The sequence below is a fragment of the Ictalurus punctatus genome, chromosome 26, assembly GCF_001660625.3.
Source record: "Ictalurus punctatus breed USDA103 chromosome 26, Coco_2.0, whole genome shotgun sequence".
Lineage (NCBI taxonomy): Eukaryota > Metazoa > Chordata > Actinopteri > Siluriformes > Ictaluridae > Ictalurus > Ictalurus punctatus.
The window spans coordinates 13,574,034-13,597,536 of record NC_030441.2 but is presented as its reverse complement, the minus strand read 5'-3'; the positions used below and the strand labels follow the sequence as shown (position 1 = coordinate 13,597,536).

General features: G+C 37.7%; 1 protein-coding gene across 1 annotated transcript in view; it reads right to left on the bottom strand.

The window, feature by feature from the left end:
* The window catches only part of grin2bb (glutamate receptor, ionotropic, N-methyl D-aspartate 2B, genome duplicate b), a 94,553-nt gene that overhangs the window by 25,075 nt on the left and 45,975 nt on the right, over window positions 1-23,503 (bottom strand). Inside the window, exons 3-8 of the mRNA XM_053676357.1 lie at window positions 22,304-22,574; window positions 21,941-22,133; window positions 6,971-7,085; window positions 6,006-6,214; window positions 4,764-4,935; window positions 1,936-2,089 (exon numbers count right to left, since the gene is read on the bottom strand). Of these exons, the coding sequence (XP_053532332.1) occupies window positions 1,936-2,089; window positions 4,764-4,935; window positions 6,006-6,214; window positions 6,971-7,085; window positions 21,941-22,133; window positions 22,304-22,574 (1,114 nt within the window). The remainder of the gene's footprint in view (window positions 1-1,935; window positions 2,090-4,763; window positions 4,936-6,005; window positions 6,215-6,970; window positions 7,086-21,940; window positions 22,134-22,303; window positions 22,575-23,503) is intronic.

The window sequence follows — 23,503 nt, the reverse complement described above, 5'->3', positions numbered from 1 at the left end:
TGATGCTATAAATGTCCTGAGAAATTCTCACTTCTGAATGTGTGATGGAAAACTGTAATTCATAATATTGCCGCATAATAGATCTAGTTATTTTGTTTATGTCAGATTTTTCTTGCCTGGAAACTAGTTCCATGGCCAGTCACAAGAAAGATGGCCAAGTTTTTGAAAAGGTGACTCATGAGGCATACAGTGTATATACAAAGTCTACACAACCCTGTTAACATTGCAGGTTTAGTGATGTAAAAAATATATTTTTTACACCTTTAATAGCACCCAACAAAATTCAAGTGGAAAACAAATAGAAACACTGTAGGGAAAAGAAGAAGAAGAAGAAAAAACTTACTATAATATGCATACTTAAGTCTTCACACCCTTGTGACTGTGCTCAGAATAACCAATCACAGGCTGGCTAGAGGTTTATGGCAACATTAAAGGAGATGCAGGAATATCTGACAAGTACTCGTCACTCCCTGCATGTGACAACAATCTCTTGTAAATAAATAAATAATCCAAGCCCACCAAAATCTTGTCAAACCATGTGGTAAATTGTGTTACGGTCTGATGAGACCAAGGTAGAACTGGGCATAATTCTAAAAGATATATGTGATGCAAAAACAAAACATGAGTGTATCACCCAAAGAATACCATATCTACAGTGAAGCATGGTGGTGGCAGCATCACATTATGGGGCTGCATCTCTTTAGCTGGGACTGGGGCCCTTGTCAAGCTAGACAGAATCATGGATACCTCCAAATACCAATTAATTTTGGAACAAAACCTGCAGGCCTCTGAGATCACCACACAATTAGGTTTGGAGCATTTTTTTGCAAGTAGGAGTGGAATAAAAATTATGTATCAAGATGTGCTATGTTGGTAAATTTTCGACCAAAAAGCCTGAGTGCTGTAACAAAGTATTAGTTAAGGGTTATTGTTTAAGTTTAGGTGACATTTTTACTTTTTAAAAAAAAAAACGTTTGTATTTGTTTTTCACTTGAATTTTGCAGGTTACTGTTTCACATTAAAAGTGGAATAAGTATGATTTATCTTGGTTTTAATTTTCCCATCACAAAAACTCAAGTTTAACAGGAGTGTGAACACTATTGATATCCACTGTGTGTAGTTTCAGCAAAGCAGTAGTGTCAGTTATGGGGATGGGCGGTGACTTGTCAATATTATTGTCAACACCTTACAGATAGCAAAGGACTCTTAAAAAATTGCCCCTTTAAACTTTGAACTTTTACTTGCATGTGGTAACAAAAAAAAAGTTTAAAGGAAATAAACCTACAAAAATTTTATCCAAAATATTAGCTAAATGATTATAACATTTCTTATCTTGTTGATCTCATATTATTCCATATCCACTGAACTGGCGCTCTACTTATTATATTTTTTTTATTAATAATAAAAAAAGGTATGTCTGAAGATTTTCTATTATCTCAGTCAATCTCGATTCACCTGACCTTTTCTACAGCAGACAGGTTGAGGGTCTTGTAAATGAAGTGATCTTATCTGGAATACTACTTCATTGGTTTATTGAATGTTTATCACTGGAAACGAGAGCGTGGAAGAAAGTACGCTCTTGATTAATACCTGTGGGTGGCCTGTTCAGTTGATATATTATATTTTAAGTCACACAAATTCTTTGAATATGCAAATTAGAAAACTACCCAAGTTCACTTCCTTTGTCTGGGTATAGAGTATGATAACAGAATGCATTTCCATACTTAGCTCTTATACAGTATTTTAACAATGCAATAATGCTTTTGAAAAAGAGCAAAGAGCATCACTCAGATTTTCTTGAAATGTATTGTAACAAATTTCAAACTACATGATTTCATAATAAAAACATATTTTAAACAGATCTGTGTGAACTTCAAACATCCAAACATACTGAGGACGTACTGTATGCATGTGTGTGTATGCTTTATTCCACACCTAAAAATGCAGAAGGAGACACGGTGCCATTGCTACGTGAGACCATGACACTAATGCCCGTCTCTATGAAGGGGACGGAGAAGTCAATGACTTCTGACCTCTCCTCGTTGATGGTCAGAGAGCCCACCGCCATGTGGGCGTTCTTAAACACCACCTACAGAATGGGAGAGAGCAAGAGTCATATATTAAATAAGGTTAGGGAAAGCTGACATAGTTTTAAGATACATGAACAAACCAGCTGCCTAAAAAAGAAAGAAAAACACAGGGCAGAAATAAAACACAAAATATACAAAGGAAAAAAGAGAAGAAAAGCACACAAAAATGACTGACGTTAAAGGAGAAATTAGGTTACTACACAGGGTCACAGTATGTGGAAATTGTCACACCCTTGTTTTTTTTCTTCGTCCTTCTTCTGTATCTGTTTTTTCCCCTTCCCTAAACCCCTCTTCAGCTCAGGTATATTTAGCTTTAAATATCAGAGGCCTTGGGCTACAGAGGAAAATGGGATGCACCACACTGAATTAATAAGGTGAAATATACGCTACAGAGATACTGCCCTGCCTCTCTTTGCCTTATCTTAACTACCACACTTTCTCTTTATCTCTCTGATGCCATTCTCATTCCCATTAACTTAACAACTGATATTATCTTCTGCAGGAAATATGTGTGTTTGTGTAAAAATGTCTTATAAAAATCCTCAGCAGTCACGTAGAGTTATTGAGCAGTGAGCCGTTCAGCCGAAAGCAGCAGCCTACCCAAACATTGTGACTGATGTGACGATAATTAACATGACTCTAAATGAAAAGGAGTTAGACGAATGTGCCACAATCATATAAACGACTGCAACTGCGATCTGCAGCAGATATTATTTCTAATCTGAATTAAAATACCAGCTGGACTTTGGCTTGGGCTGTCTCTCTCTCTCTATATATCTTTCTCTTCTGTCCATCCGTATCACTCTCGTACTGTCTCCGTGCTGTTGACTCACTCTCTCTTTTCACGACACTCTTTTTCTCGCACTTTCACGACTGCTAAGTGAGACATTACCAGCCTGAACAACAATCACTTCATGTTCTGTCAAAATTACATGCCAGCCAGAATAATGACCAATAAATGAATATTAAGGAGGCAAAAAAATGGAGTAATACCTTTTTCAGTTAAGTAACTTCATCTTCTAACACTCATGCATTATATTAGATCATTAATTACTCTACCCCTAAGTTTAAAAGACTTGAAATTTTAATCCAAGTTTAAAATATCCTTATACATATTTTGTGTCTCCTTGAATAAAGTCAGCACCCTGCGCCCTCCTTGACTTCCAACAACCATATCAGTTTGTGCATCACAGCATTGCAAATTCTCCTTCGATGAAACACAGGGAGCATGCTGATCATCTCATTTCAAATTAAATTATTCTGATAGGCATCTTGATGCGAATATTGGCTCACATGCATGAGCAATTCCAATATCACCTGAAGCAACGGCAGATTCTACACAACACCAGGCATTTCATAATGGAGTATCTCGCTGTACTAGTGCTGATGAACTCAATAGGCATCAGACGAAATGTGCTTATTCAGTGAACAGACTGCACATTGTTTGAATCGATGACTTTATCGGGTCTTTCAATAACCATGGTGAAGACAGAAGAGCTGAGAAAAAGAGCTTCAGCAGTAAGGGGAATGGAGAATTGAACACATTGTGTGGAATAAAATGATTCATTTTCCAGTTTAAAAGGTACAGTCTGCAATTGTAGCAAATGTTTAGCTGAAGTTAAATACATGCAGCCCTCCACAGCCATGCCTCAAGGCACTTTTCCTAAGTTGGACTTAAGCAAAAATTATATAATAATAATATCAATCCAGCACCATAAAGCATTCTTCAGTTTATTTCTCTTAAGGACCTTTTAAAGGTTCTAGGAGGAATCTTATAAAGAGACATGAAATACTAAACTATATTTTCTGAGATTTTAACAGGGGTGTTTGTGTCACACATCATAAAAGACAATGTTAGCATCCGTTTATTTGAACTGTAGGAGAAAACTGGTTAATTTTGAGCTTTTTTCTACTAATTTTGTCTTCCGGATTTAAAAACTACATCGTGTCATCCTCAGAGGCAGTGACGTGGCAATGTACTATAGTACTTCGATGACGCATCAGTGTCTCATAATTATTCATGAGACGGCGTGTTCTTATCTTATGAGAAGATGCTGTCTCTTAATAACTCACAACAGCACCCTAACCTTCTTCCTCCCCTGCCTGGCCCTGCCATGCCCACTCCCCTCCCTTCTTCTCACAGCCATCCACGCCCATTTAATTAGCATTTTTCAAAAAGATTGTGAGGTAGACTTGAGCTGAAAGAGGGGGGTTTCATGACCCTTTAAGGATTCCAAGTAAAAAGCTAGAACCAATAACTTAGACCAAAAATCACTGAGGAACCATTATTTCTAAGATGTACAGTACAATGTCTGAATAGTGCCTGAGGCGGAACTTTTTGAATTGACAGGAAACATGATCAACTGCCTCATGGCCTTGATTGGATGGATCCTTGGGGTCCACATAATTAATTTTTTCTCCTGTTTCCAGACCCTGGAGTGTTACAGAGACTGGAGTTTCGCCTCTCAGCAGATTTTATTAACAGCAGCTACAACATGACAAAAACTTCTCTGAAACATGGAATGTTTTCTTCAAAATCGCTGACCGCAACTTTAATATTTCATTAACGTGACGCAAGTCACTAGACGCAAATCTCTCTCCCTAGCCTTTGCTGCCAGAACTATTTGACACAGAGAAATGTATTTTGACTTGTATTTGGAAGAACAACCCTACCTCGCCCACCATGCCATTCCACGTGCCATTGATCTTCTTGCCGTGTTTTCCATTGGTCACTAGGTAGAGGTCGTAGGTGAACTTCACAGATTTAGCGATCTTTTTGAGGATGTCTATGCAGAAGCCCTTGCAACAGCGTTTGATATAGATCCCTGAATCTCCTGTTTGGTTTCTGAAAAATGAAGGAAGGAGCATATAAGCTGACAGCTTAAAAGAGGAAATATCCATGACACGAGGGATGTTTTGAGATGTTAACGATGAATAACAAGACAAAAAACTAAAACAGCACAAACACTGCGATGACATTACTTTCCTCTGTTCCTTCGAGGTCCAGATTTTGTGGTCATTATACCAGAGAACATTTGTCTCTAAGACATTCAGTCTTTCATTATGCTCTAATGGCAGTCTTTTCTAATAAGCATGCTGATATTCTGTTTAAGCACTTTTCAATCCATGTTAGTGAGTTTTAGCCCTGATAGGCTGAGACAGTTTCTTTCCTGGTGTGACAAATGGCCTCAAGATTTTTGAGGCACTTTTTGTTGACATTAAAATATGACAATGTGCTATGGTTGCTGTGGGAATTCCGTCAAACTATGGTATCATCAGGAATTCGAGTTTCACATCCATAAAAGAGAGTTTTCAACCAATTATAGAGGTTGTCTGTCAACAACCAGTGGTTATGCATTATTAGATCTTGTCAAAGTAGCAAACTGGGTTTTTTTGACATTGTATTTTTGTCATATTGCCCCACCTAATTGCAGTATTAAAACAATAACAATAATTTGCCTGTTTTTGCTTCACACCTCAAATTTTGGGAAAACTTTTTTTTTTCTTTATAACACAACTTATAAGACTTGTTGTAGGACTTGTGTAAAGCATATGCCAAAACTCTTGAGGTGTCATTGCTATATTTGATACAACAAAAGAGAGCCCTTGTTTTTACTAGCAACACATTTTCTGTGAAGTATCTATCACAATCCTATTCAATAATCTGATATACAACTTCTTATCGGGGGAGTTGGAAAAGGTATACAGTATATACTGTAGTGTTTATTGGAATACGATTTAAAACAGTTTTATGACAGTTATCATAAATAATTCATGTGGGTGCCCTTTCAGTGAAGTTTTACCAAAAAAATCATTAGCAGTAAAGTCTGTATAGACTACTGCCTTTTAAAGAAAGACCCACAAAACATGTCAAAACCTGCACTCGGTAGTGAACTACATCGACAGGATGCTTACTGGGCTTTGAGCTGTTTTCTGCAGGGAACCGTGTTCCTCATGCAGGTCCCACTGAGGGGGTCCACATCCTCCACAATAACAAATGGGGCCTCCTCCAGTGTGACGATAGACAGGTGGTCATCATCCCTTTCTTCTGCGTCTGAATAGAGCTCAAAGCGTGGCCACACATGGTACTTCATGGTCAGCGAGCCATTCTCCCACTTACCCACCTGAGAAGTACAGGGATGAGAGAAGAAGAAGGAAAGTGGTTAGAGAGAGATTAAGGACAAGTGAGGAAGCGTGAGATAAGAGAGTCAAGAAAGGTCAGGGCTGGATTAATTTGAGTATGGCTGAATAATGGGAAGTGGAAAGATAGAAAGAGTACTGTGTAGGCTGATTAAGGCATTATGTCAGGTGGTGTGATATTTTTCTATAGAAGTGTTAACCCACTGTCACACCAGCTGTGGCACGATGTGATAAAGTGACCAGAAGTCATTTATTTAGAATTAAACTTTTCAAGATACAGCAATTGAAGCAACAGTTTGCAACACAAAATTGGGCAGGATGAGCAAACACATTTCTTTATTGTAAAGTTTAACTTTAAGCAAATGATAAGTGAAGAGATTTGGTTGCTACCAATGGGAATGGGTGTCATCAGCCTTTAAGCCTAAAAATACTGTAGGTGGCAAACCGTGGTTTTGGTTTATTCAAAATGTCATTTTTAGCAGGAATACATCAGAATTCTGGTCAAATAGGTGACTTTCTATATGCTCTATAGCTAGCTTCTGTGAATCTCAGCTAGCCTAGTGCTACCAGTACCAAATCATGAGAACCAACAGTAAAATAAAGACAAGAACACTCATAAGAACTAGTGTAGTTACACAGGGCGAAATATCACTGCTGTTATAAGCGAGGTTAGAGGACTCTCTAGAGACTCAGATAAAGAGGGCGAGAGGAGAAAGAAAGCATGGAAAATAAATACTCACCCTGTCCCACTGTCTCTCCTTATCCAGCAAAATAATAACCAGCTTGGGGTGCATCTGGTAGCCATCCTCGCTGAAGGAGAGATTGCGCCCCTCGAATGTCACATTCATGAGGTATCTGAGGACACAACGTCAGTAATAAAATTCACAGAGATACATAACCATATGAGCTGGACTTTGGGAATCCTTAACCAGTTATCATAAATATGTTAATCTATCTTAACATAAGGAGAGTCTGTCTCTTATGAAACACTGAAGCAGTAATACAGTGATCTTGTATTACAAATGTGTCACTGAGGTCCTTGCAATAGCAGAGAGTCTGATTCAGCACTGGAGGTCTTGACAGATACTGAACTGCTGACCCCCTGCTCAAGTAATGTTCAGTTCCCCTCAAGTAGCAAAGCCAGAAAGAATGGCATGACATCGCTCATGGTCAGAGCAAACAGCACAAATGTCATCCCAACAGGGAAATGGTGTATAATGAATAAGAACAATAAGCGCCTTGACTACTTATAAAGGTGATGGTCTGTGATAATAGACTTGTTTTTTTCCCCAGCCCTTCTAAAAAAAGGTCTTGTGGAGGACATGCATCATTTCTGCCCTGAAATGAACTAGATAATAATCCACTATAAAGACTAGAAACTGAGAGAGCCACATTAGAGTGAATTTGTAGAACATAATCATTCCCCCTTTTCTCGATGTTGTTGTACAGTTTGTGACAAGCAACCACTGACCCACTTTTGACAGAGCCAGTGAATCAGTCTGTTGTCAGGTGTGTGTATGTGTGGGCTGTGCTGTTATGTGAGCACCCAGCCATCAACAGAGTGTTGTTATTGTGGTGTATGTTGTAATAGTCAGATTGTTTGCTATGCCTTTAAGATGCCCCTGCTTAATATGCGCATCCATATGTTATATCTCTCTCTGTATTGTCAGAGTTGTGTTAATCCCATTTGATAAATGACACCGGATATGCTTGTTCTTTAATTTTTATTTCTTAGCGCTCCTGCAATAAAGTTTTGCTGTGAAACTGACACTGGATATTGTTGTCATTGATATTGCTTACACTGCTATTAAAATAAATCTGTATCTGAATATGTTGTTCTACTGAGCTCCTTTGAAATCTCTTTTGCATTATAGTCATCGAGGTGTTAAGGTACAAAACAGATTATTGTTGCCTCTTATAGGAATAACATTTGTCCATGCTGAAAGTGCCACACATGCTGACTTACACATTGATTTATCAGACACACAGACAGAGTGACTGGACTGCCACAGGTTATTGAGGCACATGTGCGATTTCTGCAGGAATCTTTATTATTCTCATTATTTACAGTATTCCTAAATGCTGTGACTGAACCGTGGGACTGGGTTCCATTACTCCTATTGCTTCACACACAACCAAACACACACACTGTTCCATTAGCTGCTTCTCTTTCACATGCTCTTGCTTTACCTAATCAAGCCCAGCTATCTGCACCTGAACCATGCAATCTGTGCCTTTGCATCAATTCTTCCACAGTCTAGCCACCTGTGAACACAGACGATGGTTTTAGTGAAGCAACCTTTACATGCCCTTGTTAGATGTAACTGATTAATTCCCAGGTTTCACTTGAGATGCTTTGCTTCCTATACTCTTTAAAAAAAAAACTTTTAGTTAGAACCTTAAGGACTTCTTCAGTTACATTTTAATGCTTAGCTCTTCGTGATATGTTTATAACTACGAAGAAACATATCAGTTTGATGTAGTTATGTCTTGTTTCACATATTACCCTTCACAATGTTTGTGAAAATGTCCTTTTCTGGGTGAGTGGCCTTCAGGTATATAATTTACATAAATATCTGCATTTGGCCACAACAGAGAATCTGCTACAGAAGCTGAAATGGAAACCAAAGTGCATATTTTCACCCTGGCAAAGTTTGTAATTTTTGATCATATTGAGATGCCCAAAGACCCCACCTCCACCATAATGTCACACATGTTCAGTGGGTTCAATAATCTAAGAAGCCCACCTCCTAAGAACCTGAGCATTAGCAGATCAACCAGACCTTCACTTGACAAATATAGTGTTGTACTTTTGTGGTAAATTTATTCTTTTAGTCAATGACTTCTCCTGTATGATCATTAGCCCCATTCCTTTCTTGGCTCCAGAGGCCAAAGCAACTGTCAGTACAGGTTAAAATAAATCTATAGGTGAAACCTACAGCTTTTAAAGCTACCCAGCTGTTCTGAATGCAGTGCCGTTCCCCATGTCAAACTGAAACCTAAGCTACTGAGCTCACTCTTCCGTAATCTGCTGCTCAAACCTCCAGTCAAGAAGAGAAAAAAGCAATGAAGGATGACAAAGCTGATAGATTCAGACTGTATGATAGGCAGAATGAAAAAGGGAAGGACGTTCCGCAGAGACAATCCTTACTTCTTATACTATGCATTGCTCACTCAAGCAAGACTGTTTGGAGGGCACTGTTTGGAGATCATATACTGAATATCATCAAATTTGGTGAAGTTCTGATTAAAAAAGAAAAAAGGTTATTAAAGAATAAATACAGTAAATGATCAAGGTTAAATAAGCCATTTGTAAGACCACCAGGAGTACCAGTTGGCAGTGTGAAAATTCTGGTGGGGAGCAAGATTTTGTGTTGACTTGCTTTTAAAAATTCATATCTCCTTTCATGTGTTGCTGGAGGGATGTTCTACACCACTATAGACCTGGCTCACGGCTATTGGCAGGGGGTTGTGAAGAAGTTGTCATGACCCAAGACAGCCTTTGCATCTCTATCTAGTTTGTTCTAGTTCCATGTGCTACTCTTTGGGATGAACAATGCCCCCACAAGTTCCTACATGATGTGAAGCAAATATGACCATTTTTTTGCTTCCATTGTTTCAAACAAGAGATTTGGTATTTGAGACTGTGTACCATTAAGCTGAGATGACTGACGGCAATTACTGTTTTCATATGTACTGACACTTATACAACAGATCTTGAGCAGGTACAACTAGTCACTCCATTGTTCAGTGACTATATATATAAAACATTTATCATTATGCCAAAAAAATAAAAATACAAAGAGGAAGACAACCTTGCTAAGTACTATAATCACTATAGCATTTTCTCAGCTGTATCTCTATGTTCCTACTGCAATTCAGGACTCAGGTCATGAAAATTCTTCTTCTGTCTTCTTTTATGATCTTTTTTCTGGCCAAATAGTTTTGTTCTGGTTGCAACTTCCAAACCCAGAGATGTGTACTGAACTTGTGTCATCAAAGAGCTTGGAAATACATTTACATTGATGACATTTGGCAGACACCCTTATCCAGAGCAACTTACATTTATCTCATTTACACAATTGAGTAGTTGAGGGTTAAGGGCCTTGCTCAAGGGGCCATCAGTGGCAGCTTGGTGGTGCTAGGATTTGAACTAATGGCATTCCAATCAGTAGCCCAACATCTTAACCACTTAGCTAGCTTTGGTTCATGTGTGATGTTCTTCACTGCGTACTTCTTAAAGTGGGTTAAATTACAAAGCTGTGAGGAAATCCATTGGCCATGCTATATCTAGTAAGCTGTTAGTGAAGATTTTACATGGTTTGGAGGATCACACCCGTAAGGTCACCATTTGTTAGTGATGTTTTTGAACAAGTGGTCTCTGCCCTTTGATCTAAGCACTAAGCAAGGCTTATAAAAGTGTGCCATACAAAGATAAACACCCAAAAGACTGTGAATAACACTCTTAATCCATGATTATGTCAGAGACAGACATACTATTTGAGACAAGTACCATTTATGAAAATACCTCATGATGAATGCCACTTAGCCTGATCACACGTCTATTTATGATAATAATGATGAGCCTGTTAAACCCCACCCTGTGAATCTGAGAGTTTTACTCCAGGAAGCACATTATCAAGTGGGAAAGCAAGCAGAGTTAACTGTCAGTCAGAACAACTCAAGGTACTTTTATAATCAGGTAGAGTGTAATGTTTCCTACCAAACTGATGACCTAATTAGAAATACATAATTAATATGGCAAAGATTGTCTATATAAATGAAACTCTACATTATCTCACAGAAATGTTCAGATGTGAGCCACTAGCTAACAATATTGAGGACCGCACAGAAAAATCCAACTAGGTATAATCAGATATCAACTGGGAAAAACACGGACTGAGCTTGTAAGTGCTGATGGATGTAAACAGTCTACCAGCTTTACCTTGACATGGCCAAGCCGGTCAACCTTCTCTTATCACTTCAGCCTGTGTTTTGGCAGCTGGTAACATCAGTGACACTAATACAAACAGCAGTGACTTCTGACTCTGTCAAATGCTTCATCAATCTGACGAATTCTTGCAAGGACTTAAAGCCATCACTGTAAGGCCAGGTAGTGGGCCTAGGTTTATTAGATTCTGTCTGGTCAAGAATTACTTGTCCCAGCTCACGCCATTTCTATTTTAGAGTTTCTCTCAAGCATTCCCTGCAGAGTCCTGACAGCTTTTCAACCACATACGGTGGTCTGATTCTGATGAGTCTGTTCCTAAGTTGTGCACAGCTGGAGTGAGAGTAAGTCTTTTGTACTTACTGTACAGGAAGTATATGTAGTAGTCAAGTTGCTATGCCTTTAGGAGACTCCTGTTTAATTAGCATATACAAGGGTTACACATGACACCAGTCTCTTTATGATGCATGCCACAAGATATGGCTTTAGTTGTATTTCTCTATTAACTCTCCAGAGGTAATGTTACTACAACTCTATCTCACTACATAAATATATGAATATAACATAACTAGGTGTTGGACCTGGCTTCGTATGAATCTGCCTACATTGTTGGCTAGGCATTCTTTACTCAACATAGCACCCAAAAGCACCATACTGTATATTGCTGGGTAAAAGCATTTCAAATGTGTGTCAACAAGTTTGTGTCAGTGCCAGTGTAAGCTTCTCTGCTATCCTTCATACAACCCCCCCAAACCTGTTCTCGATCTGTAGGCTGCCATCACCATGACAACACTCAGCCTCAGAAAAACGACTCACCATGCAAGAAATAACTCCAAACGAGGGGTAGGCACAACATAGACAGAGTGAGAGAAAGTAAGATAGAAAAATGCATACTGAGTGTGTGACATGCCTAATACATGTACAGTAAGCTGCAGCAATACAGCCCCATTACTCAAACCACGTAGATGGAGCACACAGAAGGAAGCAATTAGACTTAAGAGCTGTAATGCACTGAGGAGTGTGTTAAAATGCAGTACCACACATCTACACTGGGTAACAGGGTCTAGGGCTACTGAGGTAGGGTACTGTAAGTCAAAGTATAAACACATGCCTGCACTCAGCACTAGACAAAGACACTCGAGAATCATCAGTGAGTGTTGACTGCAGTGTGTGTGTGTGTATGTGCATATGAGTTATGGTTGATATGCATGTATCATGATTTGAGAGAGACACTGAGAGAGAGAGAGAGAGAGAGAGAGAGAGAGAGAGAGAGAGAGAGAGACGTAGAGAGAGAGAGAGAGACTCAGTGGCATATGAAATGTGTTACCATGGTGCCCACAACCACAGTGATTTCCTAGCAATCTGCTGCGTTGCCATGGGAACTATAATCTCACCAGAAAGAGAGAGAAAAAGAAAGAGAGAGAGAGAAAAGAGAGAGAGAGAGAGAGCATCTTTCTTGCCCAGACTGTTGCCCCCACAACCCTCCATCTGTCCCTCACTCCCTTCATTTCTCTGTTTCTGTGTTTCTCTTCATCCATCGTTCTCACACTTGTAATATTGACATGGAACAAGAGTACCCTAATAAATCTGTCTCTCTATAAATACAGGCAGATCAATACATGAACATGAGTGCTCGAAGGAATAAGCCTTTGATGCTGCTTTGGACTGATGTCTCATTTAGCGTCTTTAGTGTGTTTAGACTTTGGTGTAAACTTAATCATAAAATTCCAGTGTTACATTTTTATATGAATGCAAATCTTATAGATGTTCACTACTTGTATTTAAACACATGTTTAAACTAAACTAAACTTTAATAGACTGTCTTTAAAATTCTTCTCTTAAAAATCAACAAGAAGTGACACCTATTTTTATTCTTTCAGCTAAGCTAATATGTACTAAAGACATTTATACCTAATACCAAAACGAGGCGTTTCAGCTGAGACGGCATCACTAAAAATCCTAAGTCTTGAAGAGAATTAGGATGACGCTGTCATGAGGTCATGTTTTTGACATCAGTGTAGTGGGACAACTAATCAGGATTTAGGTACTTTTCTTCTCTAATGAGATGTAAGACATATCAACTTGAGCACAAAGTGTGTGTATGAGAGTGTATGTGTAGGCTTCCTTATGCCTGCCCGGGGAGACAGATTGATGATCCAACAGCATCCTCTGACATGCTCTAAACTACTTTCTTTAAAGATACGTACATGAACAAACTCAGAAAAACACTTCTGTGTTTGGAGTGGGTGGCTAAGATTCTTTAAGCAATGGCTCGGGGCATGATAAAGTGGAGACATGTAAAGACACATGTAAAGGATAAGCAGAGATATACAGAGCACAATGTGATATACAGATGTACAGAGCAGAAGTTTGCATCCCCCATGGTACCATAGTATTGCACTAATATATATATATATATATATATATATATATATATATATATATATATATATATATATATATATACACACACACACAACACACACACACACACACACACACACACACACATATGCTGTCTCAAAATTAAAGGCAAAAGATAACATCCCATTTTAATGTCACAAAGGGAAATACAAACTGGTAATACTTTTTTTGTTTTTATTACTATTAATATTTTAACATACTCTAATTGACTATCTTCATTACTTGTGGTAAAGTAACATCTGTGTGGCATCCTCTTGTAATAAATTAAAATGTTATCTTTTTTTGATTTAGTCCTGAGAGTATGCAATCTTTTGCACTTAGCTGTGCATGAACATACACACAAAGAAGCTGCATAGATTAGTTGCAAGAGCAAAACAAATACATAACAAAGCACACACTGGGACATACAGACAAACACACTCACACATAAATGAGGAACACATAAACCCTATTCAATCCTGCCATCCCTCCTTCCCTCTGTGTCATGTTTACGTCTGACACTGATTTGCCTTCTTCTCCTTGAACAACACTACATGACAGAATGTTCCAGAAACATAATGAAATTATGAAATGGCACTGTTGTCCCTATTTTTCCTGGAAACAAAGCTTTTAAAATATGCAGAGAGTCAGTGAGTTGAATGATTTTCATTTGTGACACCTTATTATGCCGTTATCAAGCCATAATCATATATACGAAGCTACAGTACAAAAGAAAGAGTAAAAATAATTACAATGATATCTAAAGTATTGTTAACTCTTTTCCAAACAAAGATGAATAGGTGTTAACAATACGTTATATATCGTTGTAATTATTTTTACTATTTCTTTTGTACTGTAGCTTCTGCTTTTCTATATGCATAAATCCCCAGAAGAAAACGCCCATTGATTTCCGTAACTGTAACCAAACCTTAACATAATTAAACTGCTCCTGAAAGTCATTTGAAATCATTACAAATGCGCATGATGCTACTATGAATGTCTTACAAATGTTACTAAACATGAGAATGCTATTTGGAAATACCCCATGTCCTAATGTCATCTCAAATAGCTAGCTGGCTAGTTAACTGCTAACAAACTATCTTGCATTTCAGTAAGCTAGCAAACTAGGTGGTACTGAGTGAGATTTTGGTGGAGTTTAAATTCTCAATGGTGTATATGATTGTAGCAAAACAATGATTTTGTTCATCACTAACATTAGCTAAATTACCTAGCTAACTAGCTGCCTGGTAGTAAACTAGCTGCATTTACCACACGTAGACAGTGAGATTTCAATGTCTGAGTTTTGATTTAATTATCATATTCTTAGAGATGTACATAGTAGTATTATATCCCAATAAAAATACAATTACAGCCAATGTTTTGTTCATCCCTAATGTAGCTTACTGAAATGTAGAGTTTGCTAGCAGTTAACTAGCTATCATATAAAGTAGCTAGCTATGATATAAACTATTATATAAATCTTTGAGAATTTTTATATTTATACTGCAATGTCTCATAAATAAAGTCTCAGTGATTTATATTATAGTAGCCAAATATATCAAAATATACTACCGTGATTTTATTCATCACTAAGCAGTAGCATTAAATTAGTATTAGGATTCACTACAGGTACTACTTAGAGGGATTTCAGTGTCTGAGACTTGATTTTAAAATAATATAAGAACCCATATTTTCTTTAGCCATAAAATGAATTAAGTTAGCTAGGGAACACATCAAAGGGGTTTTCTGTTCCCCAGCACTGCCATATGATAGGCCTAGACTTGAGGGAACTAAACAAATGGTTGGCATCATGAAATCACAAAAAGTCATAGCTTCTTCAGGTGAAAACTTTTTTTTAGTTCTGTGCTCAACTGTTCAAAAGGAGTTAAATCCCATTTTTGAATTTAACTGTACTTTCTCTGGAATTACTGCCGTAAGTAGAATGAACAGTTGCACTCATCATTCTTATTTTCCGTGATTGTAAACTGAAAGGATGTCAGATCGGCCAAAATCAGGTGCAGTTAGGCACTTTATTTGCTTTAGAGAGTAAATTTGTTTGCACAGTTTACACAAATGAACTATTCATATGCATATTTAAAAAAAATCATATTTGAAAATTGAACACAGCCTCAATATGTTTGTGTTTAACTGTCAATGTACATCCCAAATTGTTTTATTCCTCTTAAACTACAGCAATTTCCCCTAAATTTTATATCAGTCTTGTCCTATAATGCCAGATGAGGCATCCCATGACAAGGGATCTGAGACCATTCCTCCATACAGAATCTCTCCAGATCCTTCAAATTTCGAGGTCCATGCTGGTGGACTCTCCTCTTCAGTTCACCCCACAGGTTCTCTATGGGTTTCAAGTCAGGGGACGAGGATGGCCATGACAGGACCTTGATTTTGTGGTCACTAAACCATTTTTGTGTTGATTTTGTTGTATATTTTGGATCATTGTTCTGGTGGAAGATCCAACCATGGCCCATTTTAAGCTTTCTGGCAGAGGCAGATATATGTTGATATTTGATAGAGTCCATGATGCCATGTATCTTAACAAAATGTCCAGGTCCTCTTTGATTCATAACATTTCCAGTTGACTGGAACTTCTTAATTAGTACCCTCATGGTGGAAATTGGCAATTTCACTGTTGTGCTGTTTTCTTATAGCCACTTCCCATTTTGTAAAGCTTAACAACCTTTTGCCGCACATCACAGCTATATTCCTTGGTCTAACCCAATGTTATGAATGACTAAGGGATTTTGGCCTATGTTACCTCATATTTATACCCCTGAGAAACAGGAAGTCAGGGTTGAACAATTTCCTGTTCCTAGTCACCCAGGTGTGCTAAAAAAAATCAATGGTATTATACTTATAGTATTTGATATCCATGAGAGCAGAGTATTTCTGTGAATTTTTTTATTTTTGTCTTTATTAAAACAATAAAGACAAATTTTCACAGCCTTCTTTGCTTATATTTACCAAGGGTGCCAGTATTATTGGAGGGCACTGTATATAGAATATAATATAGAATTATAGAATTCTGATTACTCAACCATCTAACCTGTCTCTGCCATTCCAACAAAGATTTAACTCATGTGACTGATCCAGCCATAAATCACTGTGACAGTTTTATTTGGCAATCAATTAATACTTCCATATATATTGCAATATAAACAAAAGAACTAACTAATGATTTCCCATGAAATGCTTCTTGATGTTGTTTTCTAAATGCTTAAAGCTTTCTAAGAGCTTACGTAAACACTAAAAGCCTGTAATTACGGTGTCTAAAGTAATACTGGAGTTCATTTCCATACTGTTGTTTACACAGATGTATCCCCAATGCCAAATTTAGGATGGAATATTTTTGAGGATTTATTTTGGATGGTGAGGAGAGTGGAGGGTGAGGATGAATAGTGCTTTTGGGTTGGGGTGTGTTTAAGCGAACAGCTCCTACACACAGCTTGTCTCCGTACCGGTGTCTGCCACGAAAAACTGCTCCTGCAAGACATGGCTGTTTTAATGAGTTGAGAGAGAGAGAGAGAGAGAGAGAGAGAGAGAGAGAGAGAGAGAACATGAGAGCTAGTGAAAAGTGAAAGATGGAAGATCAAGAGTTGCAACCAAAAAGAGAAGCATGGAGAGAGAATAAGGTGAGGAAATATACTAATGGGAAAGAAATTTCTAGCATGAAAACATATTATATATCTGTGATGAAAGTTTTTACTGTATTTTAAGCCAAATGACCAGCAAGTCAGATTATCTAATCAGGCAAAAAGCTTCAATAATTAATATATATGAATAAATAGACTATGCTTAAAAGGAGTACTTCAGTGTTTTTCAATCTAATCACTATTGATCATATATAAAGCAAACAGTATGTGCAGCCATTATGACAAGAAGTTCCTAATACTAAGGAAAGACCAGAAAACCTGTTTTCTAAAAATGGATTTATAATTTATAAGGGCAGGTGTTACATTCCGTCAATAAACATTTTTAAAAATATGTGACTAGAAAATTTGACAACCAGTGCACTCAAACAATAAAGATACAGACATAAGATAAAGTCTTAACCAAAACAGTCTTTATTTAATTGAAGCAAATACAGTAAAAATTATGATTTCCAAATGTTTTGTAGGATTGATGTGTTATCATGTAAAAAATTACTACCCAGGTAATGCATAACCAAACACTCTTGATTGGATAATTCAAGAGATCGCTACACATAAATGTTTTTTGACACAATTGAACACCTGCCCATAAGTGAGCTCAGAGAAATGTGTCGAAATTTTCATCTCTGATAGCTGGTTGTTTTTTTTAACACTTCCAGCTAGATACAAATTAGCACTGTTTTTTTTTTGTGATTGTTGAAGCCAAAAATGCTTGATTTTACTGTGACGTTTAAAAAATTTTTTGATGCAACTTGCATCACAGATTTTGTGCTTTTTTTTTGCAGAAAACTTCATGAATTGGTGAAATTGCAATTGCACGAAATTGTTTTGCATGGTCTTTTGCAGTGATACTTGTTGGTAAATGAGACTGTTTAGCTGAACTCACGTTCAGCGCACGTGAATCGAAGAGGGCTTTGGCTGAAAGCGTGTTGTGATGATGTCACATGACGTGTCTTGGCCCAAATCTGCAGAAAACCTGTGGTCATTTTCAAAAATTGCAAGCTCCTCTGAAAATTGCGGAGTTTATTTGATTCTGTGGTCATTTCTATGATCACAAAATCACAAAATCTTGGAGGGAGGGGTAACTTTCAACATGTATTACGTACAGATGCAGTCAGTACATACAGATTAGATTGAAAAGCGCTGAAATATTCCTTTAGTCCGTTTTCAAATGTCATGTGAAAGAGGATAGAAAGTTATTGGCATATTAGTATGAGACATGCCTGCATTTCCAGACACTGTGGAATACCTTGTTCTGGAATACCAAATGTTCTGATCTTTCACTCCAGGATCACAGAAGCAGAGATGGTGAGACCCTCTGCCTGGAAAAAGTCTAGCAACTTCATCAAGCTCTTCAGCAGGAATGAGTGAAAATCACACAGCTGCACATTGATGTGACAAACAATTCCAACAGCACTGGCTGTAAAAAGCTGAACTAAACAGTGCTGAAGAACTACAAGGCAAACCCAAACAGTTCCCACTAGTTTCCTATTTTCATTGTACTGCTTTGTTTCCTGCTATTGTTTCTACCTGGTTATTGTGGGTATTTATACAATTAATATTGTGCTCTTCTTAGATTACAGAAAAAAAAAAGAGACTGAGCTTAAACAAAGCAAGGAATAGGTATGGCATGAATGTTTTGTATACTGTACACCTAGGAAGAGAGTGAGAAAGAGGTCAAGATCTAAAAAGACAGGGATAGAAACATGGAAGTGGAATGAGTGAATAATGGATAGAGAGAAAGATCTGAGTAGAGAAAAGGTCTGATATAAAAAAAAAAGTGAGAGAAGCAGTCCCTCACTGCTGTTCTGTTCTGTCTCTCTAATCCAGCTTCGTCCCGAGTGCTCTACTACTGACACCATGGCAGAGCAAATGGCCCTGCTAAAAGTGAGAACTACAAAGCCTAAATGCTAATTAATAATTAGCAATCAATGCCCCCTCTGTGCTCTGTGTCAAGTATCAAAACAACGGAGAGGGAATGCTGCTTGACTGAAAGGTGGTTTTTCATGTGGCAATTAAAATGTGGGTGTTTGTAAAATTACAAAAGCCAAGATAATAAGCAGACACGTCGCACGCTGTCAAAATGTCAAAAAGTTGATGAGAAAAAAACACCCAACCCAACCCCCTTCCCCCATCCCCCAACCCCACCCTTCATCTATCCTGTCAGTGGTTTTTAACTGCCAGACGTCTTCAAAATAGATCAAAGCAAATCCCTTCCCAAACCTGACAGTAAAGTATCATAGTGATCAGGATAACATCATTACTACTGACTGATTTATGATTCCATAAAAAGCAATGTGTAAGTATTAGCTGTATTATAAAACAAGCATAAGCTGGCACTAGGTATGAGTAATAATAATATTAGTGTTATTGTTTGTTAGTTGTAACATCATACAATCATGTTCATTAGTCTGAGATTTGATGTATCTCAGAGTGGTAGAGCTGTCGAATTCTCAATTCCACAGATTTTCCGCAAACTTGGGCCAAGACGCATCATGCAACATCATCACAACGCAAATTCAACCAAAGCCCTCTTTGATACAAAACAATTTCGTGCAATTGCAATTCTGCCAATTCAAGTAGTTTTCCGCAAAAAACTCAAGCATTTTTGGCTGCAACAATATCGTGTTAAATGCGTAAAGCAGCTAAAAAATTGTTTCCCTTTCCATAAATGTGTTAAGAATCTGATATGAAAATGGAGTCTGTGCAAATCTCTATAAGAAATCTTGTTCATTTTATTACAACAGCTGACTGTAAAAGCCCCTGTGAATCTTTGTTCATGCATCATTATACTGTAGGACAAACTGCAGGAGTTATGGATTTTTTCCCCCCTCATGTACTCATTTTTTAAATACTAGGTCAGCTCTAGGCCGCAGTGTGGATAAATAAAGACACTGACTCTCATCATAATGGACACTAATCACTGGATAAATCACCAAGTGCGCAGAAAGCCATTGTTAGAAGAGTTGTCAGATGTCAGATATGAGTGGGAGATTAACTAATTCAGATTCACAGGTCAGATATATTCAAATGCGTGACTCCTCCTGCCATGCAATTTCAAAATGAGCAATAGGCGACCTGCAGTAGTCATTTGAACCCCCAAAGTGCTGTGCATGATACAGAATAATAGACCATGGAACAGTAATAAAAGGAATAGCGGCTCCCGTCGAATCCCCGAATGAAATAAAATGCTTCTTTTGTGTGAATGCTGTCACTCCATTATAGCAACGATTTCTTCTAGCACTCTGGGTATCTTAAAGTTCGTCTCGCCTAGGTCTTTTTGATTTAGCTCATTTTCTTCTTGCGCACTCTCCTCACAATGTTCCCCGCCTCAGCATTAACACGACGGCTTGGTGCTGCAACTCCGCATTCGATTCGGCCAATTCAGTAAATCACAGTCCTGCTGGCTGAAATGTGTTATACTTTTATACTCTTTCTTATATGACACCCATTTTAACTGGCAGGGTCCTCAAATCACCTCAGTCAGTGACTAAATACGGCGTCTTCCCACTGAAGAAAATAAAAATCATACTGAATGGCATCCAATGGACCTTGTGGTTGTAGTTCTAGTTCATTTTCCACATGAAAGACTACAATGAAATGGGTTACATCATCAATTCAATGTGTAACAACGCTATTAAAGTTAACATGGATGGAGGGCCTGGATTAAAATTGTTCCCTTGTCTGATTGTTGGCCTGGTTAATCAGCTGTCAAAGAGAGATTACTGACAATAATTGAAACCAAATTATTTACAAAAAAGCCTCAGTGAAGATGGGTTTTCCCGTTTTGTCAGCGATAACGACATGACGAAAAAGGCAGACTGTGACAAATTAAAACGATTTTAATTTCAACCCGTTGTTGACAAAAACAAAAAAACAAAAATCAAATAGCGCATTGTTGCTTCTGAGCAGAATTACAGCACCAATGAAACAATTATTTTGTGTGTGTGTGTGTTTGGGCTTTTTTTGGGTTATTATTCATTTTAGTTAATATTTGTGTGTTTAGTTATGCTTCTAGCTCATCCCTTCAGGATCAACCCAGGAACCCTGGAGCTGTGAGGTGCCAACACTACCTGCTGTCCCACCCTTTATCTTTAGCAAATGCCAAAAACTATGCAACTGGAAACTGTAGGATGCAACAATTTCCATTATTTTGTGCAGTTGAACAAGTCCTTAGGTGGGAACATACGTGCAAACTGACCGACAGTTTAAACAACATAATTTTCCAGGTCACCAGTAAACAGGAAATGGATTTCAGGTGCCATAAAATTTTACAGTAAATTAGCTTTCCCTGATAGTGCACTTAGTAAATCACAGCCTTAGCATCTCTAAGTATCTCTCTCCTTCTGTCTTTCTTTCCTTGAATTGACTAAGATAAATTAAGCTCACCTAAGTGCTTCCAAGAATTGTGTGTGCATGTGTGTGTGTGTGTGTGTGTGTGTGTGTGTGTGTGTGTGTGTGTGTGTGTGTGTGTGTGAATGTAGGAACACTATGTCCATTCTGTAATCATAATACTGAGTATTAGTCCTAGCTAAAAACCCACAAAGGGCAAGAGGAAAAAAGGAAAAGCAGATCCATATGACTTCCTTATTAAATCCACATAATAAAATGTGTGTGTGTGTGTGTGTGTGTGTGTGTGTGTGTGTGTGTGTGTGTGTGTGTGTGTGTTGGTATATATGAGGGCGACTCACCTCAGAACTTCATTGGGGTTCCCCCCCTTCGGGCCTTTCTTTTCAGGGGCACCGTGGCAACCTGACTTCAACAGTGTGTGGGGACCTCTGTCCAGCATCATGGTGGAGGTTGCCATGGCAATGATTGCCACGGCATCACGCACACGCGCCTCCAGTCCATAGTCCCACTCATCATAGGACACCGAGATCAGACCTGAGAGAGATTTTTTTTTAAAAGGATGGAGAGAACAGACCGAACGATTTAGTCTCCTTTCCTTCCTCATTATTCAACGTTTAACCTTTTTATAGTATTATAGCACTTGTTAGCTCTAATCCTTATTATCTTGTAATGTAACAAAATTGATCAACACTATTTATTTAGACCTGTAGGAAAGACGTTGGGCACGATGTCGGCGTCCCCTGCTACCAGCGATGGTACGATCCAGGTGTAACCATATCCAGTCAGGCCGACCGAATGCGCCACCTCAAAAATGGTGGTGGCCTCTTCTTTAGTGCAGTAGAGCAGTATGACGGGGCTCTGGAGCTTCTTCATCTGGTTCTGAATCTTAGAGTCGCCATCGTCAACTGACATATCGAGCAGCAACACCTCCTCCAGTTCCCAGCCCACAAAGCTATTATCTACGGTACTCCGGATCTGTGGGTGAAAAACATGGCAGAATGTCTTCATCAACATCGTCAAGGCAAAATAATTAGACTTGAGAATGTGTACCATTGATGCATCATTCGTTTATGAAAGACATAAAGCTGAGTTACTGAATTAACCGGATTGAGTGGGATTAATGTTTGATTGGCATCATTCACAAAACGTTTGCTTGAATGATGGAACTGTTTATGAGTAGGACCACATCAAGACACGATGATCAGTGAGAGTAAAACCACAGCAGAGCATTTCTTCTGTTTAAAAGGATCACAACTTCTGTATTCTTCAATGAGACTGTTCAAATGGGCAACATTCTTTTTATTTGGTCTTAACACAGCAGTCTTGGGACAAGCTCTGTACTATTACATTATAACAGTGATTAATTTCTAAAAGTGGGGTCCAGGAACCTTCAGGGGCTGGTGATAAACTGCAAGTTCATTCATTTATTTATTTTGGTGTTTGTTTGTTTTATTTAATTTTATTTAGTTCTTTGTTTGTTTTGTTTGTTTTATTTCACATATTTGTTTGTTTGTTACTTTGTTTGTGTGTGTGTGTGTGTGTGTGTATATATATATATATATATATATATATATATATATATATATATATATATATATATATATATATATATATATATTTTATTTGACTATTTATTTGTTTGAATGTTTGGATGTTTTTTGTTTATTAAGTATTAAGATGTTAATACTATAGAGATCACTATCAATTATTACTGTCAAATTTTATGGTTATTATGGTATTACGTCACTCTGTTTATTTCTTTTATTTCTTATTATTCTGTTTTATTTATGTTATTTTCTTTTCTTTTTAATGGATACATTATTTATGACATGACATGACACTATTAACTACTGCTATTATTTATCTTATGGTAATTATAGTTATACATAGTTTTAATTTAGTGG